The sequence below is a fragment of the Anabrus simplex genome, chromosome 9 (assembly GCF_040414725.1).
Source record: "Anabrus simplex isolate iqAnaSimp1 chromosome 9, ASM4041472v1, whole genome shotgun sequence".
Taxonomy (NCBI): Eukaryota; Metazoa; Arthropoda; class Insecta; order Orthoptera; family Tettigoniidae; genus Anabrus; species Anabrus simplex.
The window spans coordinates 18,736,433-18,755,110 of NC_090273.1; the positions used below are offsets into that span (position 1 = coordinate 18,736,433).

General features: G+C 38.8%; 1 protein-coding gene across 1 annotated transcript in view; it reads right to left on the reverse strand.

The window, feature by feature from the left end:
- LOC136881077 (PR domain zinc finger protein 10) overlaps nt 1-18,678 on the reverse strand; it is a 312,840-nt gene that overhangs the window by 250,918 nt on the left and 43,244 nt on the right. Inside the window, exons 4-5 of the mRNA XM_067153695.2 lie at nt 11,041-11,272; nt 5,694-5,882 (exon numbers count right to left, since the gene is read on the reverse strand). Coding sequence (XP_067009796.2) covers nt 5,694-5,882; nt 11,041-11,272 — 421 coding nt within the window. The remainder of the gene's footprint in view (nt 1-5,693; nt 5,883-11,040; nt 11,273-18,678) is intronic.

Genomic DNA, 18,678 nt, shown 5'->3' on the forward strand with positions numbered 1-18,678 from the left:
GCTCCTAGATTCCGAGGACCGTATGAAATTATTGATTTCTTAACGCCGGTCACCTTGTTGGTAAAGGATCCGGAGACGGAGAGAGTCTTCCGAGTTCATCTTTCGCAAGTAAAGCCTGCTTAGCGTTTCAGCTACGGGTACCTTGGTTTCATGTGGTATGAAGCTTTAACTTGGTTATCCGGAGAGTTTTGACTCATTTCCATTCTTGTCGGAGATATGCTCTTCCCTTAGTTAGTTTAAGTTTGTTCTTCCCTTTTTAAGAAAAACAAATCTGGATGTATTATTTATTTATTATGAATGATTTAATGTGAGTCCTCCCGGAGTCCTATCGCACCCGTACTGCTCCCATGCCCCCCGGTCCGGTCCCCTACACTGCATTGGCCCCCTGTACCCTGTACCGGTGGATGGATATCTTTCGACATCTTTGCTGGCCTTCTGCTTTATTTTACAGTGGACTGGAGTATCCACCTACGCCCACTGCTCCATGAGAAGGGCCCCTCGTGGCTGCGATTCCTGGCGATCATTGACTCCAGCCGCCGTGTCTTACGGCTACCGAGTTCAGAGGGATTGGGATTTCCAGCGTCTGAGTTGCCTAAGGAGGCTCCGAGACGGTCCGCTACTGTGGCCGTTGTCCTGCATGCATGCCGCTCAAGGTTTGGTTGGGTTGTATCCCAGCTATGATGGTTGCCGGCCCTGATGGCCCACCTTTCCCCTGGCGATTGCTGGGGACATCTTCATTGAACTGAATGTTGCCATATCCCGGGATATACTTGTCAAAGACTCGCTACTTCATTGTGGTGTACAGTAAGAAACTAATTTTTTGATACAGCAAGAATGTAAGGTCAGGGATAGGCTTGGCAAAGACTCGCTACTTCATTATGGTGTATAGTAAGAAAGTAATTTCAGTGCTAATCTTGGCAAGAACTCGCTATTTCATTTAATGTACAGCAAGAATGTAAATTCAGAGATAATCTTGGACTCACTACGTCATTTTGGTGACCAGCAAGAGTATTAATTTTATATATTATCTGGGCAAAGACTTGTTTCTTCATTTTTATGTGCAGCAAGATGTTACTTTTGTATATAGTTATTTATTGTAAAGCAAGAACACTATTGTATATCCAGCAAGTATTCAAGATAATGAACTTTATGCGGCTGATCTTTATGGAAGGAAAACACTTTGGTCAACCCTGGGTTGGTGTTTTGGGGGGGAGGTCTGAACCGTGTGTTTGGTCTCCTCCCGCCTTAAAGGACTTGGTTCCTGTGCTGTGCTCCTAGCGAGCTCATTGAAAATTTACTACCATCATTGTGCGTATTTCTGAATGTCCTAGGCATTGATTGTGTAATAAATGTGTCTCTCCCTGTTCCTCACTTATGGCTCCATGGACAAGGGATTCTTTCCGTCCTGGGGCGTCCCTCCGTATTTGCATTTCTTTCGTATGTCGATCGTCTGCCATGCTCCCTCGCGTGTACTTACCCCCTCCCGGCTTCTCCGAGAGAGGGGCGTGATGACGTTGGTATCGGGACCTACCCCTCCCAGCGAGCCAGTGTGCCTCGCCGGGCGGTGGTCCGTCTCACTTACCTGCTGCTCTTGGTGGAGAGCACTACTCTTGGGTCGAACCAAGCACCGTGAGAGGGGCATGGGAGGTAAGATCTACTGGCTTGCTATGTGTTGGTAGGATGATGGGAGGAACTAGGGACTTGTACAGTTATGTAACGCCATGTATCTGGTTGTAATTGATAAGGAACGGCTTGGTGCCGAGATATTTTGTGAAAGTAACGTAAAGTACTTAAGGTGTTGTACGTTTCTTGTAACATGAAAGAGAGATTCCAGAATGTTCTGGACGTGTAGTTGGGAAGTATGCGTGTCATTGTGAGTTCACTGATAGAAGAGTTTTCCTTACCTTGTAACTGGCGAGCTGTATATACGTTGTAGCGCTGTAGTGATTAGTAAGACATTTATTTGGTACCAAGGTGCGCAGCTTACGTTATGTTAAACCTTTTATTAGAGGAGTGGAATTCCTCTTATATTTTACAAGGATGAGAAATGGAAACGGGTTAAAACCCTTTCTTAGTTATGTTATGTTGATTTTCGTGCGCTTCCGAATTGGTTTGTGTTACATTGTCTATGAATAAAGTTGTTGTCAAGCTGTTTGAATTGGGACTTGACATTATCCTCTGGGTTGGACCTTACATTTATATCCAGATCCCTGGCCCGCTCTCCTTTGGGTCATCCTGCCGGGGGTACGGCACACTTTTCTTATCAGTATCTTCCACGCTTAAATACTATCTCATATGCCCATTGTCACGGTTCGAAGGCTACCTCGCATTTAATTTAATAACGACCATCTTGGTCTTCTGTAAAATTCTTTCTTAAATGAAATGTCAAATTCTATGAATTTAAATCTTATCATTTATGTATTATTATTATTATTATTATTATTATTATTATTATTATTATTATTATTATTATTATTATTATTATTCATGTTCGGTAATTCCTCGTTTGTAGAAAATTGAAATTTGTCTGCCCCGTTCTTAAGTTTTCTGGCGGTTAACGCTCACGTGTCTTATTCTCACTCGCGTTTGTTTCTTTTCTTATCTTTTGTTGCATCACTAGACTCTTATCTCTTATCTTGTGGACGCTTTAAATTTTGGATGGCCTTGCCTGTTATTAGAATGAATTATAGCTTGGCTTGAGTAGCTGCAGGCTCAGTCTGTGTGTGTCGTTCTGTTTTATTTGTGTAACATAAATATTTTTTTCTTCCCTTCGTAAATTTATAATTGGTTTGGGGAATATTTTCTACCAATTATTAATTATCATTTTAATTTTAATTTAATTATCTATTTGTGTAATTTTGACTACTGATCCTGTCACATTTTGTGTTTTTGTGTTTTGGTAAATGCTTAAACATTCACGTAAGAATGAATGCAAACAAATTTCAGTTTAACCAGATTAATAGTTACTGGCCAATATGAATTTTGAAAGGTATATCTTAAAATTAAATTTTAATTCTTTAAAAGGGTATCGGTTTCGTAGTAATAATCTCCACGCATGTCAACCTTTCCAGTGTTCTAATTTTTTAAGGTTTTAATTAAATGTTAGTTATTAATTATTTAAAGATATATGTTTTTTAATTTACCTAATATTCACATTTATTGTAATAATCTATGAAGGTATTATCATTTAGACTTTCACGGCCCGTGTAACTATTCATGAGGTATATTTTTGGACTTATGCCGTGTAATTAATTATAATTATAAGGTTCCTTTCGAAACACGTTGAGTGTGTTTTTATAATTAATTACACGGCATAAGCCCAAAAATATATCTCATGAATAATCTATGAAGGTATCAGCTTTTCAGTATTCTTACATTTTAAGCAAATGGTTCAACTTAATATTATTAAGCAACTTATTGATATCTTGTTTCTCTCTCTCTCTTTTTTTTTTTTTTTTTTTTTTTAATTTCAAAGGTGCCAACTTTTCTATTGTAAATATTCATGGAATTTTGATTTTATTTATTTGTTTATTAAGTAAATATTGCAAAACATTTCTAATTTCTCATTGAATTTATTAAAAAGATAATTCAATTGTAAATGTTAATGAAATTTAAATGTTTAACCTTTACCACTTGTCTGTCGGGTGAGGCCCGACATTACGATATTCCCGTTCCGGTCGCATGTCGGGGGAGACCCGACATGGCATTTTATCGCCCACCGCTCGTCTGCCGTCTCTTATCCGACAAAATACACGATGATATACTGTACTACCATCGTTTGGTTCCGCATGGAACTTTGTAGAATCCAGATACTATTCGACAGTCAGTCAAAAATCCATCATTTAGATGGCAGTGTAGCCATCAGCTGTTAAATCACGCACATGAAAGCTCGAGCGATAGTAAACAAACATGGCCGCCATGTGCTCTTCTTGTCATATATATGTTGTATATGTCAGACAACACACAAAACCTCAGTATTTTCGCACCTCTGCTCCTAATGAATATATCTAATAGCATTTCACGATGCCTAAAAGTGAACCGACGATGGTCGGTTTGTGTACCGTAACCCAACATGTACCTGATGCTGACGGCTGGCACAATTATAAATCAACAGATTCAGATTTCAAGAAATTGCCGTTTACAGTGGTTTCAGCCTACAAACTACCGCGAGGTATGAAAACAGAGACTGAATAGAGTTTTTCAATTGCTTTTTAGCGATAATTTGTACACTAAATTATTAACGAAACCAATCGGTATGCGATAACGGTAATAATAATAATAATAAAAATTCAAAATAATTCGTCTTACATTCCACATATTGCTTTTATTTGCTCCAATATAACTTGCTGTAAACGTGTATAGCCTAACTACATCATTTAAAACCAGGTACTATCTCCAAAATCGTGAAAGATTAATACAGGTCATATAAGATAAAAATGTACACTTAAAATACGAGTAGTAGAGGCAACACAGAGAACTTTAATTCGAGGGGTAAGGGTTAATCCTTAAGTAAATATTTTAATTTAACTTTTAATTTCATCTCTTATTTGGTAGTCTTAGTTGCTTTGACCTGACAAACCCTCAAGTGTTAATTTAAGATCCTGTCCTCTTTATTCCTTAATATTTCTGGGCCCTTCCATGTTTTATGTTTGATGCTACTGCCACAAGGTAAGTAATTTTGCGCTTTATGTTGATTTTGTCATTTCTGTGTATTCATTGTTGTATGTGTCCTTGGGTATTGCATTATAATATTTTGTATTTTTTTGTAACAGAAATGCTATAATTTGAGCAATATGAATGACCTGTATAAGCAGAAACGTATCAGGAAGAAGAAGATTTGAGCAATAAATCAGATTTTGCAATATTTTTAGAGTTCATTTTGCCAAAATATGGTACTTTAAGCACCTAGGTCATCATATACTTATGGAAAATGGGGTATGAAGAGTTTTGCAGTTGTTGCTGTTAACAGAAAATATAGCGCTAAGCATAGCATTGCTTGAAAAGCGATTTTCAAATTGGAACGTGTTTTCATTGCGGACTGGTATGTGAAGAATGTGTCACTCACTGAGTGCCAGCTTCAATTCATTCACACCTTTCCTGGCATCTATCTTCCAAATAGGAATACGGTATGTAATATACTGAGAAACTCCGCACTAATGGGGTCCGCTTTAACAAAAATAAAAATAGGATATAAACTGAATTAACAGAGGAAAAGCTCAATGAAACAGGAGCTCTCTTGGAAAGCAGCCCCTCTCAATCTCTGTTGTCATTTCGAATCCAAATTTAAATCCCTGTGGGATGATTAAAGGAAAAAATGTATGCCAACATCCACTTACACAAAGAACTACAGGAAAATATTCATTACAAGAAATGAAATTTAGTTTTAGCCCAAACTGTCGAAATTCAGCAAGTTATATTGAACAACTCCCTGGCTGAGATTCTCCAAGTGTCCGTAACCTGCTTAGGACATGCTAGACGTTTTTGACAGCTAAGGGACATCACTTTCAACACCAAGGTAAGTTTTAGTCTCTTAGATCACCAGAAATAGCTTTCTATGACTGTTATTTAACAGTGAGTAGCGCACAGATACAGCCAGCCAGCGGATCAGTGTTGATGTGGCTGTGTTGTCGTCGTTTGAGTAGTGCTGTTGTACAGTTCTAAAATATATGGATATATAAACTATAACTTCTCACCAAGTCTAGTGACAGGTTCGGTTATGTCCCCACTGAGAGGTGGTCCCAACAGTCCCTGGTCCAGCAGGTCTGAAGGCTGAGCACAAACAGTAAGTGTGATATCATTCATGCTAACTCCATTACCAATTTTTCGCTCCGCTGGCTGACGAAGATGTAGCTCTCCAGATTCTCCTTCTTCTATTACTATTCCTAGAAAAGAAAACAGAAAATATCTCCTTAGCATTAAGTTACTGGTCATGTTAAGCACCATGTAGATAAAGACCATTATTATACAATTTTCTGTATCAGTGTTATTCAGCCTGAGGTGTGTACAATAAGAGTGAATTTGTACTGCCTCCTATTTCCAAAAAAATCCTATTATTATTAGTCTGAGATTACAGTTTTTGTAATATACTCCAGAAATTGAAACAGAAGATTGCACACAAGACTGGATTACAAATCAGTTTTTCGACTACTGCCATCAATTCCTCTGATCTTCCCATAAAATTAAAAGAAAAGTCTGCTGGAAATGTCCACTGATGATTCACTGAAAATAAAATTCTGAAACTCCTCAGTTTGTGATCTCTAGAGTTATGTTTGCAAAGAGTATTTGGAACTGATGACACTGCTATGACATACAACTTCTGCCATTGCCCTTTACTTATTTGAGCAAGCACAATTTATCTGCATTGACAGTAATCAAAATACAGGTATCAATAATTATGTTATTAGTTTTTACGTCCCACTAACTACTTTTACGGTTCTCAGAAATGCTGAGGAGCCAGAATTTTGTCTCACAGGTGTTCTTTTTACATGCCAAATCTACCAGTACGAAGCTGATGTATTTGGCCACCTTCAAATACCACCGGACTGAGCCAGGATCAAACCTGCCAAATTGGGGTCAGAAGGCCAGTGCTTCAACCATCTGAGCCACTCAGCCCAGCAAAATACAGGTTATTACTTGAGTCCAGAATCACCACCGATTCTAGCATCCACAAACATCCAGTCACGAACAGAGGTGCTGGCGTGCAAAAGACAAGCTCAGCTGGTCATATGTACCTGGTAGCAATAATACGGGATGAACAAGGACGAGAAATTACTCCTGAAAACATTACCGGTAGAAAACCTAGACAATTGTACAAATCTCTGCAGTATCACCAACCAATGTAAATGATTACCAAATGAATTAAGGCTCTTGAAGAGAACTGAATCATCAGTCGAGGTAAATCACATGAGTACCGCATTCTCGCTTTCCTGTAAGCCATCGTGTTCCATCAGTTGTTACATGAAAAATAGGTGGAAAAGCACCAAAAATACACTGTGAATGCTATCTCTTTGTATCTATGACAATAAAATGAAAGATGAAAATATCCACTTACAGCAGAGAGAGGAAAGAAATACTATATATGTTCATTTATTAAACTCTAATGCACTGTAAAATCATCATACAGGGTCATCAAAAAAGAATACCCATATTTTCAAAAACTGCTGTTTTTAAATGGAAATATCCCCTGAGAAAACTAAGATAATGGCTTTCTGTGGCAAGGAACCAGTAAGAAGCAAGATCTGCTTAAAAAAAACATTTTGGAAAGAGTACTGGTAAATGATTTTAAATACCTCGGCTACAAACTGTCTTTCTTTGAAGAACTGGACATACCCGAGAAAATCTCAAAATTCAACAGATGTTTGGGAATCATCAATACAGTTTTTAGACCATCATTAGTTCAAAAACACACCAGTACAAGAAACTACAAAACCTTCGCAAGACCTGTACTTTGCTATGGAAGGGAAGCATGGACCCTGAGGAAATGCTACGAAAGAAGAATAACTACAGCTGAAATGAAATACATGCGGCGAACAGCAGAAGTCACTAAGTGGGAAGACAAAAGAAATAAAGATGTGCTGAATGTCCTTAAAAACAGACCTATATTGGAATACATCTATGAATACCAGAGAAATTGGCCAGAACACCTAAACAGGATGGACAGAAGCAGGATCCCCAAAGCAGTCATAAACTACTGCACCAGTGGGAAGAGATCTCTGGGACACCCCAGGAAGAGATGGCGTGAAAATGCAAATCTTTTGTATAAATCGTAACCGTTCTTCTATAGGTCTAATATATGAAAGAATGATGATGATGATGATGTTGATGTTTCTAGTAGGATAAACACATCGAGGCAATTAAGGTCTTGAACTGAAGAAGATAGGATTTTTTTTAATACACCTTAATAAATTTCTCTACGTGCCCCATTAGTGCCACGGCAGACATTGATTCGCTAATCAGTTTCTTGCCTTCTACGCTATACACGTCTGGAGTGACAGCTCCGATGGCAGCATTGATCCTTTGTCTAGGATGCACTACGTCTCATGTATTCTCACCATAATTTTTTTTTGTATCCCTAGAAAAAAAAAGTCCTTTGGAGTGAGATTGGAGCTTCTAGGTGTCCAGGGAATAGGGCCACGTCTACCAATCCAACCATTTCGAAATTGAGCATTCAGTGTATTGCATACATTTGCTTTGAAATGTGGCAGCACCCCATCTTGCACAAATGAACATGAACACCAGGTTTCTTGTTCGATTTGTTGTATCTGAGGGAATACAAACATCTTGAGCATATCCAGATAAGATCCCTCGTGAGCTTTCTGCTGAGCGTCCACATCGTACTGGCCTGGCTATACAGCACTCATGCAGACGTGCTATTCATAGCGAGGGTTATATGTCAGGGTCAGGCAACAACTACTAGCAGCGGTTTAAAAAAAATTCCCTTCTTTAGTCTTCAGTTTAAGACCATAATTGCCTCGATATGTTCATCCTACTTGAAGCAGCATTTTTTTAAATACGGGTATTCTATTTTTTTTCAAAGAACGTGTATTTAATGCCTAAGATTACATTTCTTAATGTCAAATATAACTTCAAGAATATAGTATCATCAAAAAAATGTACAGGTACAGCTAAAAGTCAAATTATATGTTTGAGAAATGCATGAGATTGTAGACATGCAAGAATATATCTGACAGAACATACATAAAGGGAAACATAACATAGGAGTGATTATCTGATGTCAGACCAGCTGTTAAACTGCTCAACATTTGTTTACGTTGAAAACGGAAGCCAACTGTCTAAATATACATCCACTATATCTGGATTATCTCAATACTGATGGTGAAAGTGATTACTATAAGGAATGATTTTGCGAATGAGTGATCTGATCAAGTTTATTCCATGGGCAAACTGTATAAGTCTCCAGGCTTTTAATGCTTTATTTTTCACGGTGAACTTGACAGTATAATTGTGATACCGGTAGTTTTAAAGTTTTAATCATGGGAAAGAAAGATGATTACAAGAAGCTGGCTGTGCTAGAAGCTGTCAAGGAGAAACGGAACATCTTTTCTGGCAACTTTAAAAATAACCTCTCAAATGATAACAAGCATCGATATTAACGAAAGTACCGTCAACACATCCACACGCAGAAGAAAATTAGAAATTCTGTATCTATGTTATGTGGATTATCAGACCAACATACTATGTTAGGAAATATTACATTTACTATAAGATCTAAGACTTTGGTAACAGTTCTGCAAATAATTGATTTTGATGTCCCATGTATTGCTGCTACACTGTGCAACACTGTGCAACTGTGCACCATTTCCTAACCAATGTAAGCATGTAAGAATTTGTTCTTTTTTTCAGACAGGGATTGACTTCTTTTTGTTGCATGTTTCAATAAATGACTGATCATTTCAAGAATATAGTCAGCCTGTGTTGGGGTAATACGAAAACACTTGCGAAACTGCATCGAAGTGGGGTTATGAAAATTAATCCTGCCATGTACGTTCTCTTGTTGGATTCTTCATCACTGTCCTCACTTGATGATAACAAAAACTCTCGTCGTAACATGTTTATATCACTCAATCAAATTCTACGCCGAGAAACTAGTATACATACTTGTTAATTAACCGATGAAAAGGAAATCATCTCTTTGCAAGATTTATGAAAACTTTTCACTTCATTTCTTTGCACTTTGAATTTTCACTACCAATGAAGGAACATAAGATGCTTAAAAAGTGAAAAGATTCTTATCTGTTCACTTTTCACCTTGCAAGCTAAATCTGAAAAGTGATGGTGGAATAAAATCTGAACCGAAAAGTGCAAAGTGAAAAGTTCAGAAGTTCGTACGAGGAACAGGCCCCAGAGCGGTATTGTGTATTATGAACTCTTGAAGCCCGGCAAAACCGTCAATGCACAATGCTATCACCAACAAATGATTAATTTATATCATGCATTGATCGGAATGGCCCAGAAGACATGGCAAAGTGATTTTGTTCCACGACAATGCGCTGCCTCACACAGCAAAACCAGTGAAAGACACCTTGAAATCGCTTGGATGGGACATCATTCTGCACCCGCTGAACTCCCCGAGCTGGTGCCATCTGACTATCACCTCATTGCATCAATGGGGCACGCGCTTGCAAAGCAGCACTTCAGCAATTTCGAGGAAGTTGCAAAATGCCTCGACGAATGTTTTGCTGCAAAAGACAAGCTGTTTTTCTGGCATGGTATTCATAGCTTACCTGAAAGATGGGCAAAGTGTGTAGAAGACGATGGCCCATATTTTGAAAAAACAAAAAATTAATTTCCCTTGAAAATCACGTGTTTTCTTTACAACAAAAACTGGCAAAAATTTATGCATACACCTGGTATTTCTCCCACTTCCACGCTGACCTATAACTGTGTTAATCCAATTAAGTGTCTTCTGACATTCCTATCTTCCTTTATATGCCTAGATTTAGACTTGTTTCTTTCCACTACTAACTGAAGTCTTAATTAACACAGAGCTGACATAGATGACATAATTTGAAGAAATGCTTTGATTTTAACATGAACTCATTTAACATCTTGTTAATAATAATAATAATAATAATAATAATAATAATAATAATAATAATAATATTATTATTTGCTTTACGTCCCACTAACTACTTTTACGGTCTTCGGAGACGCCGAGGTGCCGGAATTTAGTCCCGCAGGAGTTCTTTTACGTGCCAGTAAATCTACCGACACGGGGCTGTCGTATTTGAGCACCTTCAAATACCACCGGACTGAGCCAGGATCGAACCTGCCAAGTTGGGGTTAGAAGGCCAGCGCCTTAACCATCTGAGCCACTCAGCCCGGCTAACATCTTTTTAAACTAACACTTGTTAGTTGCACTTTTAACAGATGTTGATGAAACTGGGCTTAGAACCACTGTTCTTTTCTCTTCATCGAATTTTGTGTTGTTTTCCTTCTGCAAGTGTGCTATCAACTGCATTGTTCTCTCTCTCTCTCTCTCTCTCTACTTAATGTTATTATCAAGTAACTACCACTTACCATGTGATTTAAAGGTACTGAGCACTGTATTCAGTTGTTCTTCCTCCGTAGCTCCTATAAAGCCATTCTGGCCCCCCAGACTATAAGTAATGCTTCCTCCATCACTGCTGCTAATAAGGAGATGTACTCGATTCATGGCTTCTGTCTTCATGTCTACACCATGAGGAGAAGGCAGAACTACACCACCTGACTCCAAGTCTTCAAATTGGCCAGCACCAGATGAATCTACCATCTGAAGCATTCAATAACGATGAATCATGACTTTACACAATCCCACACAATGGAAGTATAAGGCTTAGTTCAGACGTGGTAGTTCCATCCGTGCAAAATCCACAGAAATGAAATCACACGGTACTGAGTTGTTCACACAAGGTGGGGTGGTTCATACATGTGCACAATAATCGCTGCTTGACTACAAAAAAACTCAATCCCATGCATTTTCAGTTGCCTCTAGTTCTACGAATTGTTTAGTGTGTCCACTTGCCACAACAACAGTGTGCAGAAATACTAAACTTGCTTTAAAGCTTCACTCCAGGTGATGCAACATTCTTCACAAGATTTTTTACCAACTGAAACATTTTCTCATTTTAGTGTACTTAGACAGTCGAAAAACTGCAGTAAGTTGAAGAACTTGGATTCTAGTTCTTTCAATTTTGATGGAGGCTAATATGACCATATGGGAACTCGGCCCTTAACATCGGATGCATTATGCAGCATTGACTCTTTCTTCGACTTTTCAAAACTGTAGACGAGTAAAAAAATCCACCCACCCTCTTGAACTTTGATATGTGACCTAAAAGCGAAGTCAAGTACTATGAAACTCGCGACCTCTGGAATAGTTGCCAATTTCTGTGTGGATCAAACCGTGCGCGGATGGAACCGCCATGTCTGAACTAAGGCTTATAGACAGGATATAAAATACCACTCAATAACAGCATTCAGTGATAAAAGATCAGGTAAGAAAGTTTACAGGAGTGTAGCCTTCATTACAAGATATGAATTTCATTATTAAGACCATATTGTCAACCTCAACAGTGTTATGGTACTTTACGGAAAAATTCCACCTTTATAATACAAATCTTTTTTGTTCCTTAATGGAATACCATTATCTTATAGGAATATGTTCATCCCCATGGGGACCTCTTCAGCCACAGTTAAAAGACAAATATGGAACAAGGATGCATTAACACACATTAAAGACACTGAGTGATCCTAATGACTTGTTCTGTCCCCGTGCTGATTAAAAACATTAAAACATTGTCACTTTTGCTATGCATGCAACTTAAATTAAAATGTATAGAATTGATCACAAACACCATTATGACATGCATCCCTCATTTGTAAAAACTTTAGGCAAAAAAATCCTCTGGCATTAGTTAATTACATATAATTCTAACTTTGTATTGTTTAAAATCTTGATGTGTGTATTCGATCTGAATTGAGTCTTGAAGGGAAAAGTTCAAATTCCTTTTTTACTGTAGGCTGTTTGTCCAACCTTTGTCCCATTTCCCTATGGGGTCGGGCTGTCGTGGCGGGTTTTTATGACCGGATGCCCTTCCTGACGTCAACCTCATCAGATGAGTTAATGAGATGAAATGAATGACGTGATATATGATAGTAGGGAGAGGGTGAAACCCCGTGCCGGCACATAGCCTACTCCTGTCGAATAGCACCAAGGGGTCTGTTCAAGGCTTAACGTCCCCATCCGATGGACGAATCACCATCAACAGCGTCATATGCCCTCACTCCATATGAACACTGTGGAGAGGTTTGGAATTTAATCCAGGCTTTTGGCATGCACTCTACTGATTAGAAATTGTATACCACCACCTCCCCTACCCTGCCAGCCAATGTTCTGATGGTGAAATTTTTTTTGACCAATGGGACTTGAACCGGCTAACCCCGGTGTCAACCCGTTTACACTTCAGCACCGTAACAATCATGGCCACCAGGCTGTAGGCTGTAGTTCTATTAACACGTTCCGTGCGGTTCGGGTCACCATGTGCCCCGAAACATGTTACTCTTATCCGTCGGTGCGAACTTCCCAGAATTGCGAAGTAAGTAAGTACGTCCTAGTTACGAATTTCCGTTAACTAATGGCAACATAGTGTTCCAATTGAAGCAAAGGATCGAGGCATACTGCTAGTTTTGATCGGCCCATCGGTGACCCGAAGGAAGTTTTTTTCATCTTCCATTCATATCGCTTCGGGTCACCCTGAGTCCCGATTGTTGTCTGACCTATATTTTTACGCGGGAATCGCTTAGCGCGGTTACGGTGAATGAAGAATAGAGTGTTGCTGCCCACAGATAGTAGATTGTTGTTTAAGGAGTACCACCCTTCTGATATCTGCTTTCTACATTCCTCTTAGGAAAGCCTATAGAGGTTACTGGAGTTATTGGAATAGTTATTGACATATTTACTATCTTCCGTATATAATATTTACAAGCAATTTCAAGTCCTTTTTTAGGTATGGAGCTTTCACATTCTGACACACCGGTGGCACAGAAAAGAAAGAGGCTTAGGACAGCATTGGGGTGGGCCTATATCATGTTCCGTGCGGTTCGGGTCACCATGTGCCCCGAAACATGTTACTCTTATCCGTCGGTGCGAATTTCCCATAATTGCAAAGTAAGTAACTCCGTCCTAGTTACGAATTTCTGTTAACTAATGGCAACATAGTGTTCCAATTGAAGTGAAGGATCGAGGCATACTGCTAGTTTTGATCGGCCCACCGGTGACACAATTATTTCCGGGGTCATTTCTGTTTCACGCAATTGTTGAATCGGAACACTGTCGCACAGATAAATACATTGGAATGTCTCCTCAACAATAACGCACACAACAAGTGCACTTGCATTGTTTAGGATTTAATACTAGGGAGTAAACAAAGTCAAATTCGTCAGGTCACCGGTGACCCGAACCGATAATAACTAAAGGCAGCATCGGGTCACCGGTGGGCCAATACGACGTAACATTAAGTCATCGAAATTCACTGCCGCAGGGAACGTGTTAAACTTTGATTTATGAGGAGGAACTTCTCTCAACCCTTCAAGCTGAGCTGCTCACTTCCCAGCCAGTATTTAAATTGAAGCTCAACATTCATAATGCTATATAGACGAAACAAAATGTAATAAAAATTTTAGGGATAATTACCAAGATCATTATCAATATTTTTCAGTAATACATGTGATTACACCAGTTCAGGGTTGTCCATAAACACCCATAATATTTGCAAAAATATATAATTTGGATAAGTTCCACATTTGGTGCCTATTTATTTCAGGCATATTTACAAAGTAAGGAAGAAAATTTTCATTGGAAATGTAGCCAGTCTGAAAATGTTCATGTGTAATTTCCAGGAAAGGCTGAGTTTTAAAAAGCTTTTCAGGTCTCGTATATATATTCCACGTAGAATTGTCAACAGCCGGGCTGAGTGGCTCAGACGGTTAAGGCGCTGGCCTTCTAACCCCAACTTGGCAGGTTCGATCCTGGCTCAGTCCGGTGGTATTTGAAGGTGCTCAAATACGACAGCCTCGTGTCGGTGGATTTACTGGCACATAAAAGAACTCCTGCGGGACTAAATTCCGGCACCTCGGCGTCTCCGAAGACCGTAAAAGTAGTTAGTGGGACGTAAAACAAATAACATTATTTATTATTATTAGAATTGTCAACAAAATGTAAATATTGCAAGACGAGTTCAAACCTGTCCCTTGCCATTGTTTGACAGAATGCAAGGTCTTCTGAAAATCCATCCCTGGTGAAAAAGCTCTTCAGGGTGGGTTTCTGCATTATCTCCATCAACATTACAAGCCCCATGAACATATTTTTCCTCCCCTGTCACTGGCTCCCACTTCCTCACACGGGCGACCTTGATTTCAAGGATGCACCAAGTATACATTCTGACGCATGCTCAACTGTCCCACAAACAATTAGGTCAATCATTCTGTCACCAAGAAACAGCAGAAAAGCATCTAAAATAGACTCGAAATGCTTATCGGTACCCAGCAGCACACCTATGAGGGTGATCTTTTGCGCGATCATGACGAAGTCTGCCTTTCGCAACAACCAGCGAACAGCGAAGTTATTAAAGCTGAAGCTGTTTCTTTTTCATATGTGCTGTCTGCCACTTCCGCAGTAACCTCTTGCTTTGCTTAGTCACTATTTTATCAGTACCAAACTATCACTTCCCGATACACCACTTCCACTACTGTCATCTATCAAAGGAATAATCTCTGTGCCTGTAAGAGAATAAGATGGACCACCCATTCTTCTGCAACTGAGTAACCTCTACCCTGTGTAGCAAAAAAATACTTGTGAAGTGTTTGCTTTCGGTATTTCCCCTTTATAAGTAAAATAATAGTTTACAAGTGAAACAATAATTTTCAAGTTAGATATAGCTCAAAAAGTATTCATAGGATATAAAATTCATGGTTCTGATCCATACTGAATTGTAATCACAATGTAATTATTAAATTAATGTCATAATGGTCCACCTTTCAATACTATAATATGCAATGGTCTAAATTACATTAACTAGGGACTAGTTTCGGCCGGGGCTGACCATCTTCAGCCTTAATTTAAAACATCTAATAACTAAACAAATGGACATACACACAATTGACATAAAACAAATGAAACAAATATATACAAATTGTTGACATTAAAAACTGGGATGAAATTATGAGTAAATCTAAAAATAACTAGGTACTAAATTCTTGCATCTTGAGTATGCTCATCATCGAGACTCCGTCATGTATTAATATTCACAGAACTGTTAGTTCTAACACTGCTAATCATTACTAATTCAATTGTAAACGGGAAGTGGTAAATGTTGATCCCAAAGTCAATCACCAAATCTACTTGAGTGGTGTTAGCCGTATGCAAGTCATTGGACGCCGCTGTAAATAACCACCAGCTGACGGAGAACTGCTAGATGGTGTTTCAACATCAATCAACGTAATAAAATGAGATGCTCTTGTGGTGCTTGTTAAATCATGCTGAAATGTTGTTGGACATTGTCAGGACGGCACATGAAGATGTGGTTAAAACAGATGCATTGTGTTTGGTATAAAATTTGCAATTCATTGCGGTGCCCATGAAGTTAATCTCTCAATACGGCATGGTGTGTGGCCTAGAGGCGGAAAACGTAATAAAATAATTCAATAATTCAATAAAACTGATGCACTATTGACTTAAGCAATCACTGTATTGACTAGGTGGAAAATAATAAATACTTAATTGTGAATCTATTGAAGTCCGATTCGGACCATGAAGCTGATTTTATGTAATCGTAAGGTGAAAAAAAGATCCTGGAAAACAGCAGTGATGCATGTGTAATAGCCGTTCTAACATCAGCTTGCACCGGTGATTCATGGTACTTTGAGCCGGCTGAACGAGTATAGTGCACTGGATGTTCAGTAGACGCTGAACCGGCTTCAGTGGTTAAAAGTACACAGACCAAATACCGGTAAACCAGTGTATTTTTATGGCTAAAGTTTATACAAATGAGCGATACATGTCATAATGGTGTTTGTGGCCAATTCTATATACAGGATGAACAAAAAATGCTGCACATGGAGGTCGGCATGCGGTTCCTCATCGAAATTTACGACAAAAGTTTATCTTGCAAAACCTAGTCCCACCAATAGGTTTAATAGAAATGCAAGTTAAGAAACGAGACTCTGGCAACGCTGTATCGGCATGCAGCGTGGCCAAGCACAGGTTGCACGAACTCGGCGCTCTGCTGGAGCTGTTTCATTAGCTCAGCGAGACGAGGTAATGCCATAAATACCGGTTGTACGGACGTGCCGATGTTTGAGTCGCGTTCGCACCAATTTCTTTCAGTTAATGTATCAAATTGTATCCAATGTACACCTCCACTATGCAATACACTATGTTCTGTCTTACCGTTACAATTACCTTTATTTAAACATTCAGACATAATATGAACTTCTTATAGATGTAAACGACCACTTTGTTTCATCCATGGCACAAATAAATCCAATACATAGAACATAATAGTGGATATAGTATCATCGTCTCTATCCAATGCGGTACAAGGAAACACAATACAGTACAGTAGGTAGGCTACACTGGATTGCCCATTATGCTACGCACAATAATTCCATAGTGTACGTGTGACGCCCAGTCTTATCATCACAGAGCCGGAACGTACACTTACGAGCAACGTTCACTTCACAGCAGATGTTCAAAGCGACTACCTTGCATTTGCATACCTGCCAACTTTACAAAACCAAAAATCAGGAGATTTTAATATGAAAATCAGGAGACAAAATTGATCAAAACTCCTTATTCTACATGTCTTGCGCAATACAGTACTATGATATACTTATAACACTTATTGTCTCAAAGCCCGACTGTCGTTATACGAGGCTACAAGGCTAAAAATTACACATCTCTATTCCCTCACAGGAAGTATGTCAGTGAGATGATCGGTCCCTGATAAGCCTTCCGAAAATAGTATGAACTCATGCTCCACATGTGTGAATCAGTCATGCACTTAGATGCCTTTACTTAGCAAATGCATAGATCAATATACTGCATCAAGCGCCCACGTGATTATGCGAAACACAATGCTATTTGTATCAAATAACTAGCTGATGTACCCGTGCTTCGCTGCAGAACTCTTTGAAATACTGTCCTTATAGTTTTCCCAACCGAAGTCAACGTAAGTCATTAAAATGATGTCAATATGAATGTCGCCATTAAAACTAATGCTGTCATATGAAATATTCGATAAAATAAAAAATAGCACATTTTCTCACTTTTAACGAAAAGTACTACGGTATCGATCTAACCGTTCAAAGTTCCAGAGCCAGAATGACCAGGCCGCAGACAGCCGCGAACACTCCTGTGTAATTATTCCGTTTAAGTGTCACTGCTCATTACAATCACTGCCTCAGGGTAGGGATCAAATAGCTGGAATACTATGATGATCCAGTGCACTACGTACCAGTAGTATCAGAAAATTTATGAACCAGAGGAATGGCATGCTGAAGATGAGAGAGATCTAACTCCCCAGCTACTTCCCGCCAATATTCAGGCAGGCTGTTATACTCGATACGCAGCAGTAATCCCATCTATCGGAGATAAATGGCAGCAGATTACACAAAGCACATCACAACAAACAATGGTTAATGCAATGTTATGGTTGATCAATTTTATGCGCTTTCTATATTGCAGGCCTTCACATTTAATTTGCATCTGACTCTCTGATATTAGAGCATCTAATGTAAAGTGAGTCGTCCTTTCTTTCATGACTCTCTCTTGTGTTATTATCTAAGCGATTGTTCCTTCATGACTTTTTCTCATTCTTATAATATTCACAATTTAATCACCATCACCACCAATATTATTACAGCCGGTACGGTAACACTGAATAAGACATAAATAATCAGAACTTGTATTCTCTATAACTTTTGTTATATACTACTTTTCAATATGACCAATAAGATAGGCAAGTAAAAATTAAATTTTTGACACCTTCCACTAAACTACCATTTTGAACAAGGTGAATAAAATTATTTACAGCATAGACTGTGGTTCCTTATTCCCCGACTTTATATATCGATTATTATTAAATTCTGCTCACCCATTTTCTCGTACCTTGGCGCTGA